Here is a 26,279-nt window from a genome sequence, read left to right on the forward strand (position 1 = left end):
GCGCAACATTTGGCTGCCTCTGTGTGGCCCTGTGTGAGCCCTTGCTAGGTCTGCGTCACTCTCCTTGGATGTTGTGTTGCTCTCCCGGCACAATCTCTGCCTTCTCTATTTCTCTATACTCAATGCCCCTTAGCTGCTCTCCCGATCAATGATTCTATCTCTCTTAGCAAACCCCGCTCTAGAGAATAGAATGACTGATCACTCTGGTGTATTCTCCAAGTGATCCTCAAGCCTCCTCTTATACTTTTCCTATTGAGATCTCAGTGGCCGAGATTAAGTCCCTAATCAACGGCTAAGATTAGATCTGTCTTGATCCATGTCTTTTGGACCACTCTAACACAGATTCATATTAATACACATTAATATTTTATATTCCCTAAGTTTAGACTTAGGGACTCCATTAAAAATATTAATTATTTTAATATCTCCTGATCTATTTAGAATTTTAGAATCTGCCCAAACCCTTTCTAAGTATTGGAGATCTCATGTGCCCCAACCTCTCCACCAAATATCTTGGCTAAAGCAAATCCGATGCTACCCCAAATCAACATTGAACTGACCCTCAAGCCTCCTCTTATACTTTTCCTGTTGAGTCTTCAACGGCCGAGATTAAGTCCCTAATCGATAACTAAGATTAGATTTGGCTTGATCCTCGTCTTTTGGAACCTTCTAACCCAAAATTATATTAATACACATTAATATTTTAATTTTCCTAAGTTTATACTTAGGACCCCATTAAAAATATTAATTATTTTAATATCTCCTCATCCGGGTAGAATTTCTCGAAACAATTTCTAGGTTTTGGAGATCTCATGTGCTTTAGCCTCTCCACCAATTTTCATGGCTAGAGCACATCCAATGCTACCACAAATCAATAGCAGTGACTCCCTCTACCTTGGCTTTGTCTCCATGGTCACTGTTCTGCACCAACAGATACAGTGTCCCACCAGCTCCTCAAATCGAATTTGCTCTGCTCCTCTAACCCCGGCAACTGGTTGATTTCGAACCTCTCAAGCTTTGCGTTGGCCCAGAGAGCTGACGCAGTCATTGCATGGGCTCCTCTCTGGCTCTGGGTCACCCTCTACAAGCTCGAAATGCTGACGCAAGCATTGTATGACCTCTGTGTCACTCCTCTGGCTCTGTGTCACTCCTACATCTGCTCCTTTGCCTCTGACACAGCGTTGTCACTTGGGACAGCTACTTCTCTGCAACAAATTATCTAGATTTCTCGGTTGGTGTCTTCAGTCTCCTATGATCTGCAATGCTCTGATATCATGTGAAAATTTCTGAATCTACACATCAGAAATCCTACTGCAATCATTGGTTTCTCATCTCCTACTTGTTCTTTACATTCAACAAGTTATTTAATTACTTAAACAGCGATGAAAACACTATTGCAGCCTACACATACATACAGATCATGAACTAGAACAAACTGAGACAATCACACAAGGGACACCGTCATTTTTGGACAATCATCCAGAGAAAAACCCAATTCGGGAAAACCAGTGCAGCATATAGAGGGTTGTATTATTAAGCAGATTTCTGAATACAACTAGGGTGCCAAATCCTGCTCACCCAACAGAGAATAAACCTGACAGAAGTACCTCTATCCAGAGACAGATATTTTGGCAAATCCAGCAACTGGATAATCAAACCCCACAGATGACAATGTTGTTCCCAATGCTAGACAGCGATGCCTGCTCCAAGCTCTGCACTAGAACTGCGTCACCTCCTCTAGGAGTTGCATCACCCTCTCAGTGAGCCTCCCTGGCTCAGAAGTTGATATGTTGAAGTGTTGCTCTGTCTACCCCACAGAAAGCCCCAGCGTTGCCTCTAAGGGACTGCATCAGCCCCTCTAGCTTTTGTGTCACCCTCTCTAGAGTTCCATTGTCTCTCCTGTTGTTGCTCTGCCTCTCTACTATGTATTCTCATCCTTGCACTGAAGTCCCTCTGCCGAACTGCCCCTCTCACTGCAACTCAAATCACTTAACTCAACTTTCTCAGCAAACCACGCCCCAGCAAAATTGAACTCTTTTATCTCTTAGTGTGTCTCCAACTGACCCTCAAGCCTCCTCTTATACTTTTCCTGTTGATGAATCAACGGTTGTGATCTAATCTTCTAATCAATGGCTAAGATTAAAACAAACTTGATCCTCGTCACTTAGAAGTTTCTCACCCATATTCTTATTAATACACATTAATATTTTTATTTTCCTAAAGTTTAGACTTAAGAACCCATTAAAACTATTAATTATTTTAATAAATCCTCATCCAGGTGGAATTTCTCCAAACGATTTGTGGGTCTTAGAGACCTCATGTGTTCTAGCCCCTCCACAAAATTTTAGAGCTAGAGCACATCCGATGCTACCCAATATCAACAATCTGCGTCGTTGAATGTCAACGAAGAGATTATTTAAGGAGGCTTGAGGGTCATTTGGAAAGACGCACAGAGAGTTCAGAAGTTCGATTTTCTGAAGTAGAGCAAAGCAGCTGCAGGGGCATTTTCGATAGTGAGCTATTGCAGTGAGGAGCAGGGATAGTTGCGTTGGATTATCTTCTCCAATACCCAGGATAAGCAACAGAGAGAGGCAAAGAGACGCCAGAAAGGTTGACTCTGGGCCAAAACAGCCCACGCAAAGCTTGACGTTGAGCCAGAAGGGCTCACGCAAAGGCATCACAATCATCCAGAGCAGAAGTCCGAGTTTTGCAAAGCAAATAAAATTTCTGAGTCGGGAGGACTAGAAACTGCGCCAGTAGGCAAGACGTTTCCCAGTTGAGCTGATGCTGAGGCCTTTAAGGTTGGCACAGGGCCTACGCAGGTCTAACGCTTTGATAGCCGGGGACAATTGGTTCAGCTGCCGAAACAGTCAGGATTTGTCGGGTAGAGTGAGGTAATCTCACTAAGTTTTTATGCCAGTTTATTTTCTCTATAACTAGATTGTCAAAACTTGGAAGGACATCTAGAGTTGTATTCAGAAACCACTGCTTAATAATATAAAACCCTCAGAGCAGCTGCACTGGTTTTCTCGCATTGGGTTTTTCAGGGCACATTTGTCCAAAAAATATTCTCTTGTGTGGATTTTTCTCTATTGTTCTATTCTTGTTTTGGGCAAATTAATTTATTAGGTGAAGGTTGCAGTTGTATTAGTTTCAAAATTTGTTGTAGGAAATAGTGAATAATTTGTTTCGGTAATTAACAGATAGGAGAAGTTTAATCAGTTGTTGCAGTTGTTCATTCAGGTGGGATTCTCGAATTTTCACACTAAAGTCCCCGGAAAAGCCCAACTTGGGAAACCTAGTGCAGCAGATGAGGGTTTTTACTGTTAAGCAGCAGTGAGAAATCCTGAGTACAATAAATATCACCAATCTGGAGAATCTATCCAATAGAAATACTGGCAAAAAATCTCTGAGGGAAATTATCCTCTCCGAGCAATCCTGGCACTTGACTGCCTCTGAAAAGCTAGTCGTCTGACTTGGTCTGGACAAACTCTACATCACCATGGCACTACCTACCACAAGTGTTCCCTGAATCAACTGCCAATCTAATCGTCTGGCCTACTGCTGACTAGGAAAATACTTCTCCGACCCTCTGAAAACTCTTCTCGGCCTCTGGAACTGAAAACATCTTCCTTCCCAACAAAATTGAACTACTCACTTGAGGCTTTCTGTTGCCTCTGCGCAGCCTCTTCGAGAAAATCTCGGCCTCCTCTTTCTGACTCTCCGGAACTAGAAAATCTTCATCCAGACTCACTGTCTCTGCTCCTCTACTTCCTTCTTTGGCTCGAACTCTTCCAGCGAGTGTTGTTGCTCTCTGGAGAATCAGACTACCCAAGGAAATCAATTCCTGTGTGTATCAAGTATGTGTTCTCCATCTACCCATCGACCTCCTCTTATAATCTCCAATTGGGACTCCAACGGCCAAGATTAAAACATAATCAATTGCTGAGATCATTTATTGATCGATCCGTGTGAATTTCTAGATGATTCATAGATTTCTCAAGTAATAGTGATTAATTAACCACTTTTCCTAAGTTTAGACTTAGGAAATATTTAAAAATAGTTTAATAGTCTAATTGAGACACTTCTAGGTGGAATTTCCAAAAACAAATTCTGGGTTATGAAGAACTCCTATGTTTTAGCCTTTCCACAAAGTTTCGAGACTAGAACACCTTCAATGCTACAAAAACTAACACACGTAACAATTTTTAACCCAAAACTTGTTATATTACAAATCTTAATACAACAAACGTAGGGCTCCCATACCAGTGATCATGGCCCTTACATGCGGCCCTAATTCAAGGAAAACTAGGGCTTGGAGTCAACAACTTATGACTACCAATTTGTCCCTAAACAAAGTACACTTGACCTACTTGTTGAAGGTGTGCACTGTGAAAATTTCTAAATAGAAATCCAACTACAGTGACTGATATTATTAATTTATTTCTACTTATCATTTCAAAAATAAGTTATTCACGGTGTTTCTACAGCAAATATCGAAATAAATTCTACTGTAGCCTTCACAATTAAAATACGGCGAAAAGTAAATGAAGGAAAAATACTAGAACAAGTATAATCACAATGACAGTTATTTTTGGACAACTGTCCCCAAAAAACCCAATGTGGGAAAACCGGTGCAGCAGTTGAAGGTTTCTTTATTGGTCTTCAGCAAAAATCTCATGTACAAGATACAATCAACAGAATAGAAGAGGAATTTTTGTGAGAAATATTACAAACGATATTCTCAAGCTTCTCAGCTAAATTCTGACTCCGAAGAGGACCTATTGCCTTCTCTGCGTCTCACAGCATCAGCTTCTGCACAATCCCAGCATCAATCCCAGCGTCACAGTGTTAGCGCTAACCCTCCTCTGCTCTGAGTCCTTTTTCTGCTCCAACCCCCTGACTGATGTTGATGTCCTCTGTCCTTCTCACCTGCAACTCTCCCTCTGATTCGATTCCCTGTTGCCGAACTTCGACCAGTGAGAAAATCAATCTTACTTGGGTAACTAAATATCTGCCCGGTGTGTATTACAAATGCCCATCGAAGTCCCTTCTTATAATCCTCCAGTTGAGTAATCAACGGCCCAGATTAGATTCTAATCAATGGCTCAGATTATAATGACTTGATCCTCGTCTTCTTCTAGAACTTCCACCCACAGTTTGATTAATACCCTTTAACTATTTTAATTTCCTAAGTTTAGACTTAGGCACCCATTAAAAATGATTAATTATTTTAATAAAATTGTCTCTGGATGGAATTTCCCAAAACAATTTCTGGTTATTGTGGAATACATGTGTCCTAGCCTCCCTGCGAATTTTGAGGCTTAGAGCACATCTGATCCTACCATAAATCAACACTCCGTCTTAGCGAGGAATTTGCTCTAGTAATGCAACCTGCTGAAGCATCACTTTGATTCTCAGACATCTCCCTCTATGTTGTTGATGTCTGACACCATTGTCCATCAACTACTGCACAAATGATGCATCTGTATTGTTGTTGGCCCTACCACTGCCAACACTGCATCTGTACCGCAAACCCTCTCATTTCTGCTACTGTAACTGAGAACCCACCTGTTTCTACTACTAAAACGAATTCTCTACCATACCCATCTGCTCCCTAAACTAAATGAACTTAGCTCTTCCTAGAGCTTTTGTGAGTACGTTTGCTACCTGATTTCCTATGGAGACATATCGCAACTATACTGCCCCACGCTGAACACAATCTCTGATAAAGTGACATCTGATATCAATGTGTTTCGACTGATCATGAAATACTGGATTCTCAGAGAGTTTAATACAACTCTAATTATCGCAGAAAATACTGGTCGCTTCCATCCTCTTCTTGAACAAACTCACAATTTGTTTTCTAAGCCATATACCTTCGCACGTAGCTATGCTGACCGCCATATATTCTGCTTTCGCTGCGCTGAGAGCTACCGACTTCTACTTCCTTCTGTACAAAGAGATCATTCTTGATCCAACCCTGAAGCAATACCTGGAGGTACATTATCGGTCTACTAAACTACCTGCCCAATCTGCATCTGTGAATCCATTCAATTTGATGTCATCACCTCAGGTGTATTTCAACCCATATCCGACTGTTCCATGCACATACCTAAGAATGTGCCTAGTTGTTTCCCAATGCACCCTTTTTGGTTCCACCATGAACTAGCTAAGTGTGTTGACAGCAAAGCAAATGTCTAGCCTAGTGTTGACCAGATACATGAGCGACCCAATGAGCTGTCTAAACAAGGTGGGGTCTACCTCCTTGTCTCCTATTGCATCTCTTTTCTTCCAGTTGGTGATCATGGGCGTAGCCATGGGTCGACAATCCTGCATTTTGAATCTCTTCAGAACCTTTGTAGCATATCTTCCTTGCCCAAGGAAGATCTCCCCATTCTTCGACCAAACGTCCAACCCTAGAAAATAATGCATCAACCCCATATCCTTCATGTCGAATTCTGCTTCAAGATTCTTCTTGCAATCCTTTATGAGCCTAGATGACCCTGTTAGAAATAAGTCATCCACATATAATACCAGAATAAGTGGCTCATTCTCCACCATTAGATAGTAGAGATTGGGATCAGCATCACTCTTGATGAATCCCAACTGCTGCAAGTAACTATCAATCTGACCATACCATGCTCTAGGTGCCTGCTTGAGCCCATACAACATTTTCTTCAACCTACATACATGAGTTCTCTTTTCATGAGTTTTGAAGCCTTCGAGCTATTTTATATACACCTCTTCTTCTATCACCCCATTCAAGAATGTTGTCTTGGCATCCATCTAGTGAATCTCCCATTCCATTTGAGCTACTAGGCATAGAAGAAGAGGTATATCTGGCCACTGGGGCAAAGGTCTCCTCATAGTTTATTCCTTCATTTTTTGCATACCCCTTAGCCACAAACCTAGCCTTGTACTTCTCTATGCTGCCATTTGCAGCATGTTGATTTGGGGTAGCATCGGATGTGCTCTAGCCATAAAAATTGGTGGAGAGGCTAAAGCACATGAGATCTCCAAGACCTAGAAATGGTTTGGGCAGATTCTAACCGGTTTGGGAGATATTAAAAAGATTAATATTTTAATGGAGTTCGTAAGTCTAAACTTAGGAAAAATAAAATATTAATGGATATTAATATAAAACTGGGTTAAAAAGTTCCAAAAGTCATGGATCAAGCCTAATCTAATCTTACTCGTTGATTAGAGATTTAATCTCAGACGTTGATGGACCAATGAGAAAAGTATAAGAGGAGGCCTGAGGGTCAGTTGGAGGACACACTAAGACAGATCAAGAATTCAATTTTCTAGGGCAAGGTTTGCTGAGGAAATCGAGTGAGTGATCTAAGTTGCAGCTGAGGGGCAATGAATACATAGCAAAGAGGCAGAGTTAGTACCAAGAGGATTTGTGCAGAGCCTGGAGAGGTTGACGCAGAGCCATCTAGAAGCTACGTAGAGGCAATTAGTGGCCACGCAAAGGCAGCCAGGAGCTGCACAGGGCCAGAGAGGGCCAACGTGTGAGACGCAAAGGGTCTAGGGGCTGACGTAGAGGCTCCAGAAGCTGACGTTGATCCTAGAGAGGCTGACATCGATCCTAGAGAGGCTGACGCAGGGCCTAGAGGCAGCGTTGGGAGAATTTCATGGGACAGACTAAGAGCTGGAGAGCTGGATAGGGTGACGCATTCCCTATCAGGGTGACGTAGTCCCTATCAAGGTGGCGCAGTCCCTATCAGGGTGACGCAGTCCCTATCAGAGTGACACAAAGCAGCAGAAGTTGCATTGTTGTTGTGGGATTGTTCATCTGGTGATTTAGTCGGAATATCTGTCTCCAACTAAGAGGTACTACCGTCGAGGGCATTCTCTATTGGGTGAGCCATTTCTGGCACCTAGGTTGTATTCTGAAACTGCATAATAATAAAACCCTCTAAATAGTTGCATCAGTTTTCCCGCAATAGGTTTTCCGGGGACATTAATCCAAAAACAACAGTGTCACTTGTGTGCTTGTTTACTTTCAGTTCATGATCTGTTTGTGTTGACACTGTACTTGAATTTATTTTCAGTGTTTACATGGTAAATAACTTGTTAAGTAATTGAACAAGTAGGAAGAAATAAATCAGATAGTACAGGAAGAATTTCTAATGGGTTAAACTTAGAAATTCCAACATGGTATCAAAGGGTGGTTGCAGATCACAGGAAAACTGAAGGCATCAGCCGAGCATAGCAGTAGCAGCAGAAAACAGCTATCCCGAGTGACAGAAGTTGTTCCTAGCAGAAAGCAGCAAGGAAGGGGCAATGCAAAGTGCCTGCATCATCAGTTCAAGCCAAGAGGAGGATTAGCGCAGTGGTAGAGGGGAGTAGACCTGACCTATGCAGTGTCTGGTCATTTTTCTCAGCCAAGAAGGATTGACGGTGTGGCCAGGAGGTGCATATTTTACCGGTGTCGGGATTGCGCAGAGTCTAGAGGCTCAGTTCTTCAAGTTGCTGAGGTATAGGAGGCTGCGGATAATTTGCAGAGCGAAGCTGGTTGGGTACTGTAGTCAGAAAAGTACCTAATAGGGCAAGACCGAGGAGGGATTTCTAGAAAGGAAATCGAGACTCAGAGGGAGTCGAACTGAGGACTTCCAGGAGGGAAGTAAAGAGACTCAAAGGAGTCGGAAGAAGAGCAACAAGATGGCAGTGAATGGGCTGAGAGATCGGGATAGACTGGACGAAGCTTCCAACTTCATAGTCTAGAAGGCCAAGATCTTGTCCATTCTAGAAAAGTATCACATCAAGCACTTCACCTTGAAAATGATAGCGATCCCAGTTGACCCAGTTGAAAATGAGAAGTATGAGGAGGCAATGGCCAGGGCAAAGTGCATCATCCTTGATGGGGTCAAGGATCATGTGGTGTCGCATATTACTGAGAAGGACACAGCAAATGAAACGTGGGAGGCCCTGAAGAAATTACACCAGCATAATTCTATGCAGAGGAAGATGCTACTTGAAAATCAGTTGTGGTCATACCAGATGCAAAAGGGAGAGAAGATATATGTCTTCCTCGGTGGATTAAAGGCAATATGTGATCAGCTAACTTCCATAGGGGCCATGCCTGATCAAGAACTGATGGTGAGGACCGCATTGAACGAAGTCTCAGAGGATTGGGAGGTATTTGTCCAAAGCATACTCGGCAGGTCGAGCCTTCCAGATTGGGAGGGACTGTGGGCAACTCTTTGTCAAGAAGATACCAGACAGGTGACCAAGGTGGGGAGTAGTGGAAAAGGGGTCAGAATCAAGGAGGAAGAAGAAGATGTGGCTCTCGCCTCTGCGGGAAAGCGGGAGGAGAAAGAAGAAGGACCTCTCCAAGGTCAAATGCTTCCATTGTGGGTAACTAGGTCACTATGCGAACCAATGTCTGAGGAAGAAGAGTAAGGGAGAGGCTCCTGAGACCAAGGCAGCACCAAGGAGGGCGGAGAAAGAAGTGGAGACAGATGACGACTATGCCATGAGTGCTCATGTGCCACTTGAGAAGAAGTGGGGAGACATCGAGTTGTAGTCAGACAGACTACAGAAGATGAGAGGCAGCATCCTTGAGGTGCCCAACCTCTTGGATTATACCTTGCTACGGGAGCCCGAAAGAGAAGTAGCAAGATTGGCGAATATCAGTAGAGACAGATGCGAATGGAGCGACAGAGGGTGCTACAGTACATGGAGTTATTGCAGCAGTGCAGAGGTCAGTAGAGGGAGCACTTGTCAGCGACAGAGGCTACGCAGAGGCAGCCAGTGGCCATGCAGAGGCAACCAGGAGCTACGCAGAGCCAGAGAGGGCTAGCGTGTGAGATGCAAAGGGTCTAGGGGCTGACACAGAGGCTCCAGATGCTAACGCGGAGCCTAGAGAGGTTGACGCAGGGCCAGAGAGGATGACGCAAGGCCTAGAGGCAGCGCTGGAAGAATTTCGTGGGACACACTGAGAGCTGGAGAGCTGGATAGGGTGACACAGTCCCTATTAGAGTGACGCAAAGCAGCAAAAGTTACATTGCTATTGTGGGATCGTTCATCCATTGATTTAGCCGGAATATCTGTCTCCGGCTGAGAGGTACTACTGCCGAGTGCATTCTCTGTTGGGTGAGCCATTTCTTGCACCCAGGTTGTATTTTGAAACTGCATAATAATAAAACCCTCTGAATAGCTGCACTAGTTTTCCCACATTAGGTTCTTCTGGGGACATTAGTCCAAAAAAATGATGTCACTTGTGTGCTTGTTTTCTTTCAGTTGATAATCTGTATGTGTTGATACTGTACTTGTATTTATATTCAGTATTTACATGGTAAATAACTTGTTAAGTAATTGAACAAGTATGAAGAAATAAATCAGATAGTACAAGAAGAATTTCTAACGAGTTAAACTTAGAAATTCCAACACAGTATACTTCATCTTGTAGATCCACCTTGATCCTACAACTAATCTATCCTCGGGTCTGTGTACCACTTCCCAGACATCATTCATCATGATAGAACTATATTCTTCTACCATGGCATCCACCCAAACTTGGTGTTGTACGGCTTCCTGAAAGCTGGAGGGTTCTTCACCCTGTGCTACCTAGGCTTGGTAACTGTCAGGCTCTCTACACCACCTCTTCTCGGTTCTAGGAGATCCGACAAACTCCTCTGCGTCCCTCGGTGTCTGTCGTATTTCCCTTGCTGGTTCTAACACTGGTGGTGGGAGGCTCAATCAAATCCCCCTCCTGTTCTTGTTGTTCCATCTGCTGAGAACTACTTGGGTTTCCTACATCTGAGGAAATACTAGTGCTTGGTCATTGTGCTCGATCCAAGTGTCTGTACTCCTTGCTACCGCTGTTGTTGTTGGACTAATGAAACATCTACTAACTGTACTTCTGCTGGCATGTCTCGAGATTTCCTGAAAGCTCTATCCTCGATGAACTTTGCATCCGTCTTACTACAATCTTCCTGCTGCTAGGAATGTAGATTGTGTATGCCTTTGAAGTCTCGCTATATCCTATGAGGTACCCCTTCTCTACAGTCTGATCCAGTTTACTACACTTCTCGTCTAGATGTGACAATATGCTACACTTCTGAATATCCTGAGATGACCCACCTCCGGCTTCTTCCCTATGAAGATACCTTCAGGCGTTTTCTTCCCCAATGCTCTATGAGTAGTTCATTTTGGATATAAACCACAGTGTTGCAAGCTTCTGCCCATAAGAATCTAGGCAAGTCTTGGTCATACAACATAGCCTTGGCTGCCCCAACAATAGTTCTATTATTTCGCTCTGCAACTCCATTCTGCTCTAGATTATATGGAGTTGTCCATTCTCTTTTGATGCCCTCCTTTGTGCATAAATCTGTGAAGTCTTTGTCTATATACTCTCCACCATTATCTGAACACAATACCTTTATCGTTTTCCCTGTCAAGTTCTCTACGAGAGCATTAAACTCTTTGAACCGATCAAAGACCTCATCCTTGGTCTTTAAGAAATAGATCCAGGTTTTTCTAAAGTGATCATCAATAAAGGTGACAAAGTACTCGCCACTACTAAGAGCTTTTGTGGACATCGGGCCGCAAATATCGAAGTGTATCAATCCCAAAACGCCTCTTGCTCTGTTGTCACTTCTGGGAAAAGTTGCCTTAGCATACTTCCCTAGAATGTATCCTCTGCATACATCATCATGCTCAGTACTAAGGAGTGGAACTCTTGTAACAGTCTCTTTGAGTATCCTCAGTGCTCCATGGTGTAAGTGTCCCATTCGCCTGTGCCACAATTCATTCAGTTCCTTTTCACCATTATGATTGTTGCCTATCAGTGCCATTGGAGCCTCGAATTGCAATCTATACAATTTGTTGCTATGAGCTCCAATTTGTCTCTTCTTCTTCTAGCTTGGATGTTTAACGTATACTTTCCTTCCAATGAAGTATACATCATATCCCTTGTCCTGTAACTGAGACACTGAAATAAAATTCATTCCTAACCCAGGCACATGCAGAACATTAGTGGCTCGGATGCTGGTTGCTTCCGTCTGAAATGTTATGGTGCCTCTCTCTACCAAAGTACACTTCGTTTTGTTTCCCACAGTAATCTAGAAGTCCATTTGCTCTTCTTGATCGCTCGAAAAATATTATCGTACTCCAATCGAATGGGTTGAAGCCCCGCATCAATATACCAAACATCTATTGATGCTGAACTTGACAAGCATGCAAATTATTCTTCCAATCTAGAAGATAATTCAGAGACATCTTGATTTTCCATCCTTCTTTGTGCTATTTTTCCTATCAATTTCTGATGCTTTTTTCTGTCCTAGCAACTACTACAGAAAAGTGTGTCTTCTCCTAAAGATTGCTTTGCACTGAAGCCTCTGTGTTGCTCCCTCTGTCACTGCGAATCTTCAATCTGGAAATCTTCCTCTGTCAACTTTGTGAAAGAGAGATTTTCCTATGAAAAATTTTCCCTCTTAGACTTCACTGCGCAATTCCTTTGGGGATACGATTTTCTGCCTATGCAGCAATTTTGAATTCCCTTATTCTCTTCAATGTTGGCTCTTCCAGTCTGCACTCTTGCTTAACTCAGCTCTAATACCATGTGAAAAATTCTAAATATAAATCCAACTGCAATGACTGATATTATTTCTTCTACTTATTATTTCGTAAATAAGTTATTCACAGTGTTTCTACAACAAATATCGAAATAAATTCTACTGCAACCTTCACAATTAAAATACAGCGGAAAGTAAATGCAAGGAAAAATACTAGCACAAGTATAATCATAATAAAAGTTATTTTTGGACAATTGTCCACAGAGAAACCCAATGTGGGAAAACCGGTGCAGCAAATGAAGGTTTATTTATTGATCTTCAGCAAAAATCTCATGCACAAGATACAACTAGCAGAATAGAAGAGAAATTTCTGTGAGAAATATTACAGACGATATTCTCACGCTTCTCAACTAAATTCCGACTTTGGAGAGGACCTGCTGCCCTCTCTGCGTCTCATTGCGTCTCATTGCGTCGGCTCTGTGTAGGGACTGCGCAATCCCAGCACCAATTCCAGCATCACAACCTCATCACTGACCCTCCTCTGCTATGTCTTCTTTCTGTTCCTACCCCTTGACTGATGTTGATGCCCTCTCTCCTTCTCACCTGCAACTCTCCCTCTAATTTGACTTCCTCTTGCCGAACTTCGACCAGTGAGAAAATCGATCTTACTTGGGTAGCTGAGTATTTGCCCGGTGTGTTTTCCAAATGCCCATTGAAGTACTTCTTATGATCCTCCAATTGAGTAAGCAGCGGCCTAGATTAGACTCTGATCAATGGCTCAGATCATATTGACTTGATCCTTGTCTTCTTCTAGAAGTTTCACCCACAGTTTGATTAATACCCTTTAATTATTTTAATTTCCTTAGTTTAGACTTAGGCATGCATTAAAATAATTAATTATTTTAATAAAATTGTCTCTGGGTGGAATTTCCCAAAACGATTTCTGGGTATATTGGAATACATGTGTCCAAGCCTCCCTACAAATTTTGAGGCTTAGAGCACATTCGATGCTACCATAAATCAACATGCACTACTCAGCCCTTTCAATCTATGTACCTTGAATACATCTGGTGGATCCTTTGCCACCTCTTCTGTTGATCACTGCAACTTTTGCAACTTCAAAATGCTTGCATCTCCAACCATCTAATTAGCCACTATAAAACTTTTAGCTGCTTCTAGAATGACAGAACATAGGTTGCCTTCATAAAATGTCTTTTGCTGCTCCAAAAGGTCACTGTTATAAGGTCTTCAACATGTCTGCCATCCAGTTGTCCTTTGCTCTTCAAAGACACCCACATATAGGGTCTTCACCAAAGGTGCCCTCTAGCACTGATATGGCTCCTCCAAAAACAGTGCTCTTAGGGACTTCCAAATCTGCCCTCTTATCACCGATGTTGCACAATTGCGAACTATTGAACTAAGGCACACAACTAATCTGCCCACTAACCGTCCTCTGCAGCTGCACAAGATCAGTTCATAGAGACTTCAATGCACAGCCCACTTGAAAATGAATATCCCTGCTTCATTATCCTCAGGGCATCTATCAATCTGCCCACACAACAGTGATCAACCTCCAGCCCTCACTCAGTCCCTAAATACACCTTAGGAGTATTGATCTAGGGCTTCACTGTACAACCCACACATCTGCAAATTCCACAGAACTTAGGGCTTGAATATACAGCCCACTAACTGACCTTGGGTGCTCCAAACATATCAGTTCTTAGGGCTTCCTTACACAGCCACTAACAGTCCACAAAACAGTGTGTAAACCTCCATTCCAGACCAGCCAACACCTCCACTGTTCCTTGAGGGGACTCGGCCCTCATAGGCCTTGTCTTCTTCCACAAACAGGACTGTTCTTAGGCTGCCATCAACTAGCCCTCACATAGGCCCTAACACTTTGGCTCTTTCTAGACTTCTGTACCAGCATACTTGATCACAGAGATATGCAGCCTTCTTTATAGTGGCAAACAGAACTTCTGTCACCTTATTTAGGGTCTCAACCCTCTCCAATCAGCTCCGAAATCAAGGCGGATTTTCGCAGCTCCTTGGACTGACTTTTAGGGAAGAATCATGGGTGACTACTTGCACTGAAACAGCCCTAAACTAGGGCATCAAACTGCTGTCCAAAACCTTTGCAACAGCCCCCACATCACCTGGCAATCATCACTTAAAAGATTCAACCACATACCTGTTATACACTCAACAAGGTCACGGTCTTAGGGTTGCAACTTTGACTGAGATTTTCGGTCTTCTGTCTAGGGTTACCTCAGTCAACAAAACTTCAGTGTTTCCTCCCTTTCTGGCCCTTTACTTCCAGCGCAGCACAATGAGAAACTCAGCCCTCATACCTGGTACATCACAGGCCTTTCAGCCCTCTCTTCCAGCCACTTAAGGGTCTCAGCCCTACTTGCTACAGCGTACAGATCTCGGCCCAAATCACAGAGAAAACACAGACTTTTCCTGCCCAGAACCACACAAGGACACAGTCCTTCCTCCATAGATAAGCTTGGCTGCGTCACAAGGATAAACTCAGCCTTTTTCCAGATCAGATCAGACCTTCTAACCCTCCTCCAGCTCGGCTATCTCTGAGGTAGACGTCCTCCTTAAGCTCTCATTTTCTTAGGATGATTGCTCTTGGATGGATGTAAATGAGCTTATCTCTCCTCTTCTTATAGTCTTCTATGAGGATAATGGCTAGCCTTCAAGGGGTGTCACTTAAGCCCAATCTGACTTGACCTTTCTACAAAAAACCCCAACTATCATAAGAAATTAGGTCTCTTTTATTTGATTTCTCCAGATCTTCAAACACTTAAGTGCCCCTAAGCCCTTCAAAGGTGCCCCACTTGATTTTGATGATTAAACAAATATTTTCTTCACTTGGTTTTTCACCCACATTTTGGGTACAAACGCACAGCTTGGGTACACTGCCCACAAACCACTTTGTGGGTCAACTTCACCCAAACCCATTACCCTTGGGGTACCTCCCAAGCTACACAAATCAACAAGATCTATGTCAAGGTCACAGATCACAGATCACCCTCATGTGAAGAAGGAAACAAAACAATCAATTTAGTGTTAGTTTTTGGTAGCATCGGAAGTTCTCTAGCCTTGAAAATTGGTGGAGAGGCTAAGGCACATGACTTCTAAAGAACCCATAAACCATTTGGTGAAATTCCACCCGGATTGTATTTTATTAAAATAATTAATATTTTTAACGGAGTTCCTAAGTCTAAACTTGAAGAAACTAAAATATTAATGGGTATTAATCAAAATATGGGTGATAATGATCTAGAAGGCAGATCAAGTCATGTTTTAATCTTAGTCGTTGATTAGAGACTTAATCTCAGTTGTTGAAGACTCAACAGGAAAAGTATAAAATGGAGGCTTGGGGTTCATTTGAAAACACACACACAGAGAATGAGGAAATTGATTTTCTGAGGTGAGAAGTTCTCAGGAGGAAAATCGATTGGGGAGATCTTGCAGTTGAGGGGCAAAGAGAATCCAAGAGAAGGACTTTCCAGAAAATACAGAACAGAGAGGCAGAGAGAGCTTGCATAGAAGCAACGCAGTAGCCAGGAGAGTTGATGCAGAAAAGTTGCCTGTCACGCAAAATCCAAAACTGCCGGAACAGTCGAAACTGTCGGGAACTGTCGGAATTGCTGGGAACTGTCAGAACAACCGGGAGAGCTGACGCAGAGGCAGCGCAGTAGCCAGGAGAGCTGACGTAGAGGCAGCGCAGTAGCCAGGAGAGCTGACGCAGAATCCAGAACTGTCGAAACTGCTGAAACTACCAAGAACTGTCGAAACAGCCGGGAGAGCTGACGCAGAGGGCAAAGAAGGTGACGCAAAGCTAACTCAGAGCCAGCACAGAAATAGTTAGGGTTAGCCAATTTTGTGTCAGATCAGCCGGAATTATGCCGGGTGAAGTGAGGTTAAACTCACTCAGATTTTATGCCAATATTTTCTCTATAAAAGATTGTTAGATGAGCATCCTAGAGTTGTACTTAGATATTTCTCTTGCATAATAATATACCCTCAGAACTACTACACCGGTTTTCCCACATTGGGGTTTTCTGGGGACTATCGTGTCCAAAAGTAAGTGTGTCCTATGTATCTTGTTCTTTGCTCTGTTTTCTGTTTCATGAGATCAAATATTTAATTATTGTAGGTTGTAGAAGTAATTTGCTTCAGTGTTCAGAAGAATAACTTGATGAACATAATTTAAAATCAAGTACGTGAAGTAGATTCAGATTTGCTGTAGTAGGGGTTCCTTCAGAGTGTAGGAATTTTCACATTTAGAGATGGTTGATTCAAGGATCTCTGATTGGTTACGAAATCAAAAATTTGATTTGTACTTTCCTTTTTCATTTTGTGATTTGTTTAGTGATCTATGTTTAGATCCAAAAGAGGAATTTGTTCACATTTCCTATGTAGCGACTTCGCATAACATTTAGATCATGTATTGTCAATCTCAAATTCTTCATTCTATTTATCATCAAATCACTCTCAAATTTTGCAGATCAAAATTTAGCAGGAAGAATTGAAGAACCTAGATAACACAAGCAGAGCCTTAGCAAATTGCAGAGGATTACTAACCATGTGTCCAATATAATGATGCAATCCTAGGATTCGAATTAGTGTGGCCACTAAGATTTGAGCCTAGGTCTCCACAAAAGCTAGCTATGTTATTTCAATGCAATTGAATGATTGGAAGCTAAGTCACATGACATGAGGACATGAGACACAAGACACGGAGGACACAAAATTATAAGTGTTCAACATGGGATGTGTTGAACCAAGAAAAAGGACACAGAGGACACATTTAATATATATATATATATATATATATATATATATATATATAGATAGATAGATATATATTAAAAATATTGCAAACGCACAAAATGAAATATAGACATAAAGATCCATTTTTTTTAGAAAATAGAGCATTTAGAAAACACTTGGAATCCCTTCAAATCTCAATTTCAACCTCACTTGCATAATGAAAGACCATAAGAGCTCTTTCCATACAATTGAAAATGAAAAAATAGTAATGGAAATTGGTTTTTATAGTCAAATAGGTAGGACACAGCTAGGGCATGTATCAGACATGTGTTTGGCATGTGTCATGTGTTTAGGACACATGCAAAACACATGTCGGACACATGTCCTAGCGTGTCTATGCCCAACTTGTGGGATATGAAAATAACACCCCTCAAGGTCATGTTTGTTAATTAGATTGGATGCCTGTTGCTCTGTTTTATACTGCCGCTCATTTCTCTAATAATAACATAACCGAGGGAATAGACAATTTATTTCAAAACAAGACTATATTAGAGTTTTTGAATGTGGCAAGCAATCAATTGACTAGGAACGTTTGATCAAGGCAGGCTAAAGAGCTTAGAAAGCTTTGGATCTGTCCAGCTATCAACTCAAGAGAGTGATTCCGAAGGAAATGACCCATATAAAGAATGTAAGGCAATTGAATTTCAGATGATTACACATACTTCTCACATCGCACTTGATGTGGGGAATATCAAAGATGATAGTCAGGCTTCAAGTTCTGAAAGTCCTCTCAATCATAATTTCATCAAATCAGCATATTTGGGAAGATGTAGAATGGAACCTAGAATCCTCTCATTGTTCATCAATTATTCATTGGGATGTTGTTTGATCTTTGACACCCAATTGTGTCTAAATTCAGAGATAGCTTCAGTGATCCTATTTATTCCTTGATAATAAAACGGTGATCCTATTTTTTCACCAATTACCAAGGAAATGTTTGGACATGGCAGCTATTCACTTCCACAAATTCTACACTTTCAAAGTTCATTTCAGATGAACCATTCAGCATCCATATTGGTAGATTTTCTGGCATATCTTTATCAAAGCATATTTCAAAAGTCCCAGATTGAAGATTGAAGATGATACCAGTTTATGCACCAGTTCATTCCCCTGGGGGGGTCAGACTAAGTCCCTTGAATCACAAAGTCTTATTCTCAGCCTCGTTCAATGTTTTGTGCACATGACCCCTCAACCTTTACTCCTATTTCACTGGGTCTATGTATATCTAAAACTGTAGCTCTGTTACCGTGTCAAAATTATGCATAGACATGAAAATACCCAATGATGTAGTTGGAAAAGAGAAAACTTCAACATTGTTCATTATTCCAAAAGCATGAGTTACATTACATAGCATTGTCTCAATGCAGAAGACATAATTACATAACTTCTCTAACGCCTAATTTATGACTTAATTATCCTAATCCGTCATAGCGCAACTTTATAACAAGATAAAATAAAGTACTTCTAGGTTCTAACCCATATTCCTAAGTTAAGTTATAGTAGAAGATACATTTATTCTAATACCCATGTCCATTCAGAAGGGATGACAAAAGATAGCCATATCTCTGCTCAAGTCTGCTGGGGAAAGAACTATGACAAGAAGAAATAGGAACCCAGATATTGGAAGATAATGGATAGCAGTATAAAATCACTGAATATTCAAATCAGCAACTTCTTGACTTTGTTTACAACACCAAATACAAGAGCTGGAAGAAAACACTACTGCTTGCATCACCAAAAATGGACAAAAGAATGTAAAGCCAGACCTCTGCTCTACTAGATAAAAGTTCCTCTTTAGTTCCTTTAAGGACCTGCTGTAATCCTGCCAACTCTGACTCCAATTCACCTGGCACAATAAAATCAAATCTAATAAGTTGGACAGGATGAAGATCTATCAACGGTGTTTTCTTAAGCATTTAAGTAACCAGTTGATTTTAATTGAGAAGTAATGAAAAATAAGCTCCTCGGAAGGAATCATATGCTGACTTCTTGTCTTTGCTGCATCAATCTCATATTGCAAGCAGGCCTTTTCTGACTCTTCAAGCTTAGCTTTCACTGTTTGTAGTGCAGCCTCCCAGCTTTCTTTCTCCTTTTGCTGATAAAAATCATTAAAAAGAAATACAATGTCATAAGCCAGAACATGAAACTTACATTTGCTCTCTTTTTGCTATTATATCAATTTCAAGAAAAGAAATAGAAAAATTATGAATTGTTTAATTTTATAATTCCAGTTCTTCATCGTCTACTAAAATAGAAAGGAACAAGATGAAATGCAAGATATTATGCAATACCAGTGCTAAAAATAGTAAATACATCATTAGATGGTTACAAAAAATGGAAGATTCTAAGGATATACAAGAGATCTGGTTCATCTGTTTTTATTTGTTACTAACAGTAGAACATTGTTCAACCACTAAATAAGAATCTCAAATTGAAACTGACACTTCGCTTATTAACATCCACAGCTGAAAAATAATTAGGTGAAAAGATGATTGTCAAATCAAGAAAAAATGTCAAGGATCAATAGAAGTATATCCTACTGGACTAAACTACCAAAAAAAACTCAAAACAGCCACTTGTTGACATGTTGTAAAACTTTTATGTTTGACATTGACAATTGAATGTATTTATACTATTGTTTGGAAAGGAAATGTTTAGAGCTTCAATCATACAAGTGGGCTAATATATTCATCTTCCACGCATTGATGACACCTCTCATTTATGGTTATGAGGTGTCAAACCCATGTAACACAAAGGGTATGCTTCCTTCGACATTTTAAAATCTGAAAGTTCTATGCAAAAGTTTAAAAACTTTTTGCGAAAACTTGAAAGTTCTATGCAGAAAACTGAAAGTACTTTGCAGAAAACTTAATGGAACTGAATGTACTTTGCAGAAAGTTGAATGTACTCTGCAGAAAACTGAATATTCTATGTTATTACAATTACTTAAAATGCAGATCTCTTGCTCAAAACTTTTCAGATCAGCGATTGTAGATAAAACATAAACTTAGGATTATATAAAGACAACCAAGCACAAATATGAGACACTAAGACTATTGTCCAATGACCAAGAAAAAACCCTCAAGGGGGAAAACCTAAAGGGTTCTTCCGCTACTAGATTTCTTCAATTGTTCAGCAAAGTACAAAGAGAGAGAAAGTATGAGAACGAATAAAGTCACCAATGTCTAATCAACTTGTAGCTGAAATGCACTTGCACTTTGCTTGAAGATCTCCTCCTCTTCATCAGCGCATATCCTTCACACTTGCTCTAGCTCTTCCCTTGCTCTTGTCCTTCATTAGCTCTCACATTTCTCTTGCACACACTCAACACTTACTCTCCTTCACAATGAACATGTTACTCTCAACTCTCACTTGCTCTTGCTTAAATAGATGAGAAATGAGAGAAGTTACAAAATGAATTCATGCCTTGAGCCAATAATAGGAGAATCGAACTCCTGAGAGAGGAATTACTTGAGGAGAAATGTAACTCATCCCAAGAATAGAGAGAAAGGTACACTTGTCTTGAGGAGTTACAATTCAAATTAGAGAGAGAGAGAGAGTTACACTTACACATTAGAGAATATTTGCTGAGAGTTACAAACTGATTGAACGAGGGAGTTACAAGTGCATTTAATGACGAAGCGCTACACCTTTGCCATGCATTGAACTAGTGAGGGAGAGTTACATTCTCTTAAATGTGGAGTTACTATTTTATTCCAAAAGAGAGGTTTGATTTGCCAAGTAAGAGATTCTCAATTTAATTTTTTTTATTAATCCATTAAAGGTGAATGACTTTACACTATTTTATAAATAATAGTATCATAATAATAATAGTAGTAAGAATAAAAATATTAATTCTTGACTTGTATAATCATGATTGATTTGATTTTAAAGTGGATTCCATATGTCAAGATCATCCTTGATCCTTTAGACATAACTTTCTTGTTTTGGGAAGTCATTTCCAAATTGCGATGTGACTTACTATTTTTGGAAAGTCATATTAAAATTGTTAGAAATGAAATTTTATTATAGGTGTTTCAAATAGAACTGAAAGATATGATTTCTTCTAGGAGAAAGTCATTCATGAGCTGCAAAATTTTAACACTCCCTCTCAGCTAGGGAGGAATTTCTTTTTGCATCAAAGATCTTGGTTTCCTCTGATCTCTTTCATTCATCTTAGTTCAACTCTGCCCTGTAACATCTATAGCAATGAAGTCACAATCTAAAGAAAAATCATCCACTACACAAATTTGGAAAGGAAAGGACCATGACATGTCACATAGACAAGGATTACACTTAACCAATTTTCATCTCAAAAAAAAAAGTGATAGAACACAAGCATCACATAGACAAGACTCAAACAAGTCACACAGACAAGAACCAACCACAACCAAATGTCAAGTGGTGGAACGCCTACATCCTAGACAAGTCGCACTACACCTATTCGCTAGATAGGAGGCTCTTCCCACATCCCAAGTTTTGAGTCGGATGCATACTGAAGCCTACTCTTGTGGCATACACTATACAAGAATCCCTAATCCTCGGGAGCTTTTCGGCATCATTCCTTAATCCTGTGAACTGTGACAGGGGGGAAGGAAGCTCGGTGTTCTCGATCAGTTGTGAACACTTCCCGGAAGGATCACGTCCATAAGTCCAAGTTGCTCTCTAAAAACCAAGAACTTTCCTTTTGGCAAAGGCTTGGTAAGAATGTTAGCTTTATGATCATCAATGGAGATGTGATGGATCCTCATTACTCCTCTCTGCACCATATCCCGAATATAGTGATACTTGATTTCAATATGCTTGGACTTATGATGAAACACAAGATTTTCTCCAAGATGCAGCCCACTCTTATTGTCACAATATATAACTGTTTTGTCTGGAACTTGCTCAAATAGTTCCCCAAAAATCTTTCTCAGCCAAACTGCCTCACAGCTAGCCACGCTAGCAGTAATGTACTCAGCTTCAGCAGTATTCAATGCAATAGACTTTTGCTTTCCGTTCATCCAAGAGATCATGGCAGATCCCAAACTAAAGCAGCACTCAAAAGGCTATTTCTATTAGCAAAGTTACCAGCCGAATCAAAATCAATATATCCATGAAGTCTTACATTTTTAGCAGTGTATTTCAATCCTAGATTGATAATTCCATGCAAGTATTTGAGTACATGTTTTAAAGCAATTCAGTGGGCATGAAAGGGATCAATCATATGTTGACTTAAGTGTTTACAACAAAGCATATGTCAAGCCTAGTGTTTACCAAAAACATCAAAGCACTAATGAGTTGTCTATACTATGTGGGATCTGCCAGACTAGGTCCTGCAGCTTTGCCACATAAATCCTTAAAGTTCATTTCCGTAGGTGTATGCATGCACTTACATTCTACCACAGCAAATCTTTCAAGAAGCTTAACAACATATTTTGCTTGATAAAAATAAATTTCACCAGTTCTTTGCCAGACCTCTAAACCCAAAAAGTAATGCATCAAACCAAGGTCTTTCATTTCAAATTCAGAAGATAACTCCCTCTTACACTGGAGGATAAGAGGCTCTCCTATCAAGAATCAATCATCAATATAAAATATCAAAATAAAAGGTATACCTTGGACTGTTTTGAAGTAGAGGTTTGGGTCTACACTACTTCTTGTGAAACCAAGCTTTATCAGATAGCAATCAATGTGAGTATACCAAGCTCTTGGAGCTTGCTTCTGCCCATACAAGGCTTTCTTCAGTCTGCATACATGAGTTTCCCTGTCATGCTCTTCAAAGCCTTGTGGTTGTTCCACAAATACCTCTTCCTTGAGGAAGCCATGCAAGAAAGAAGTTTTCACGTCCATTTAGTGAAGAGTCCATCCCTGGCTAGCAGCTAAGGCAACAACAGATCAAATAGTAGTATATTGAGCTACAAGTGCAAAAATTTCATCATTATTTATTCCTCTTTCTTAGGGAAACCTCTAGCTACAAATCTAGCCTTATATTTTTCAATACTACCATTTGCACCATGTTTAATCTTAAGCCATTTGGAAGTGACAACAGATTTACCTTGAGGTCTAGGAACCACTTCCCATACATCATTCTAGACGATGGACTCATATTGTTCAGTCATGGCGTTTTTCCAAACTTGTTCTTTTGTAACTTCTTCAAAGGTGCTTGGTTCTGCTTGAAAAATGTTGCTCATAGTAGCAACATACTGTTGATTTGGGGTAGCATCGGATGTGCTCTAGCCATGAAAATTAGTGGAGAGGCTAAAGCACATGAGCTCCCCAAGACCCAGAAATGGTTTGGATAGATTGTACATGGTTTGGGAGATATTAAAATAATTAATATTTTTAATGGAGTTCCAAAGTCTAAACTTAGGAAAAATAAAATATTAATGGGTATTAATATAAAACTGAGTTAGGAGGTTCCAAAAGTGATGGATCAAGCCAAATCTAATCTTAGTTGTTGATTAGAGATTTAATCTCGAACATTGAAGGACCAACGAGAAAAGTATAAGAAAAGGCTTGAGGGTCAGTTGGAGAACACACCAGAGTGATCAATCATTCATTTTGCTAGAGAGGGGTTGCTAAACAAAGTTGAATCAGTGATCAGCAACGAGGGGCAGTGAGTACGAGACAAAGAGGCAAAGAAAATATTGAGAGACCAACGTAGAAGCAGAGAGAGAGAGACAGTAGCAGCAGCTACTCTAGGCTACACAGAGCCCAGCAGAGAGCGCAGAAGCTAGAGGGACTGCACCATCCACGCAGAGGCCGCTGGAGTGACGCGAGGGTCCCAAAGGCTGTGCAGAGGGTCCTGGGGTTGACGTAGGTCAGCAAAAAGCTGACGCAAAGGCCAGAAGGGCCAGTGTTGAGCTTCAGTTATGTCGGAGAAGGTTTCGTGGGACAGGTTTTCTGAATACCTATTTCGGAATATAGAGGTATTGTTGCCGTGTATTTTTCTTTGTTGGGTGAGTCGATTAGGCACCCAATTGTACTCAGATAGACTACATAATAATATAACCCTCTGAATAGCTGTACCAGTTTTCCCGCATTGAGTTTTTCGGAGGACATTTGTCGAAAAATAACGGTGTCACTTGTGTGCTTGTTTTCTTTCAGTTGATGATCTGTAAATATTGTGACTGTATTGTGTTTATTTCGGTATTTAAATGTATTAAATAACTTGTTTGAATTTAAACAAGTCGAAGAAATAAACCAACAGAATACAGATTAATTTTCTAACGGATAGACTTAGAAAATTCAACATGGCATCAGAGCGTGGTTGCAGATCACAAGAGAGCTGAAGGCATCAGCGAAGCAGGGCATTTGCAGCAGAATCAATTGTCCCGAGTTACAGAAGTTGATCCTTGCAGAAGCGACAGAGGAAGGGTTGACGCAGAGGGACTGCATCATCAATCTGGGCCTAAGAGAGGCCAGCGCAAAGGCTGAGGAGGGCAAAAACAAGCTCACACAAATCCACGCAGAGGCCAAGTGGGTTGACGCCAATGTTTTAAAACTCCGACTCCGATTTTGACTCGGCCGAGGGTTGACTCCGACTCTGACTCCGACTCGGTATCGACTCGGCCGGCTCGATTTCAATGACTCGGTCATTGTAAAAAATACATTAAATATTTATTTTTTATAAAAACATATAATTTTAAAGATTTTCATTCATGTTTCCAAACACACAGCATTAGAATATAGATAGAAGACAACATATGATCAAAGTAGGCTCATGAATATATCCATTATATCAAAATGGCACCCAGTGCATTGTCCAATACATACACGATGATGATATAGAGATCAAAACAAAAACACATAACCAAGGAGGCTATAAATGGCCTCTACAACAAAAGTCTGTGACCAGTACTATTGGCTACTGCTAGAGTTGCCAACATCAACTGGCTCAGTATTACTTGGGAGTAGGAGCGAAAGTGGGGAGCGAGAGCAAAAACGGGAGCGGGAGCGACATTTTAAGAAGCTCCTGGTTTGGGAGCGAATCCCAGAGGAGTTCGACAACCAATGTCACTAACATCAAAGTACATAGAGGGATTGGTGCTCTTGATTAAATACAAGTTCCATACCCTAATACATGACAAAAGTCAATGGAAACATTGCAATCCTTCAATCCTGAAATCCTGAAAAATTGATAAGTCTGCTGGATTTTGAATGAAATCTAAAATTCTACTTTCTCCGTATGAAATCCAATGAGGCCGAAACCACTCTCAAACACCCTGAGTCATTTCATGGTAATGTTAAAAATTTAAGTAAAAGGATGAAAATGAAGATTAAGGAGAATGTCACTTTTACTTTAAGAATTTAACATTACCATGAAATTTGAATAGCATATCAATAGTATAGAGCATTTGAGTGTGTTAAATAGGTTTGGGAGGGGGAAATGGACCTTAAATAACATTTAACTAATTCATACAACACATTGGAGTCCAAACCAATCAGCAAACACCTTAAAAAATCACTAAAAAATTGTTAAATTGCTGTTTTACTAGTGTTATAGGCCACTATTTGTGACTCGGCCGAGTTAGTATGGAAACGGCCGAGTTGGCCGAGTCAGCCATGACTCGGCCGAGTCATTCAATGACTCGGCCGAGTCATGGCTGACTCGGCCGACCGGACCGTTCCAAAGGCCGTTTCAATGTTTGAGGTGCCGGCTCGGATCAACCCGACCGTTTCGGTTTCGAAACGGCCGTTTCTTAAAACCATGGTTGACGCAGTTGGCTGAGGAAGTTGTTTTTCCGGTGTCGGGATTGCGCAGAGCCAAGAGGCTCAATCCTTCAGTTGCTAGGGCATATGAGGCTGTGGGTAGTTTGCGGAGCGAAGCTAGTGGGGTACTGTCGTTAGAACAATACCTAACAGGGCAAGACCAAGGTGGAGGGAGTTGCTGCCGAGGCGGATTTATAGCAAAGGAAT

At 40.9% G+C, this 26,279-nt stretch overlaps 1 protein-coding gene across 1 annotated transcript in view; it reads right to left on the reverse strand.

The window, feature by feature from the left end:
• Nucleotides 1-26,279, reverse strand: part of ATGRIP (Golgi-localized GRIP domain-containing protein) — a 456,132-nt gene that overhangs the window by 185,086 nt on the left and 244,767 nt on the right. The window contains exons 14-15 of the mRNA XM_089402096.1: nucleotides 19,362-19,470; nucleotides 19,142-19,221 (exon numbers count right to left, since the gene is read on the reverse strand). Of these exons, the coding sequence (XP_089258222.1) occupies nucleotides 19,142-19,221; nucleotides 19,362-19,470 (189 nt within the window). The remainder of the gene's footprint in view (nucleotides 1-19,141; nucleotides 19,222-19,361; nucleotides 19,471-26,279) is intronic.

Source organism: Pinus tabuliformis, chromosome 2_1, assembly GCF_031772625.1.
Source record: "Pinus tabuliformis cultivar Carrire ecotype Pingquan chromosome 2_1, CPIR1, whole genome shotgun sequence".
NCBI classification, from domain to species: Eukaryota; Viridiplantae; Streptophyta; class Pinopsida; order Pinales; family Pinaceae; genus Pinus; species Pinus tabuliformis.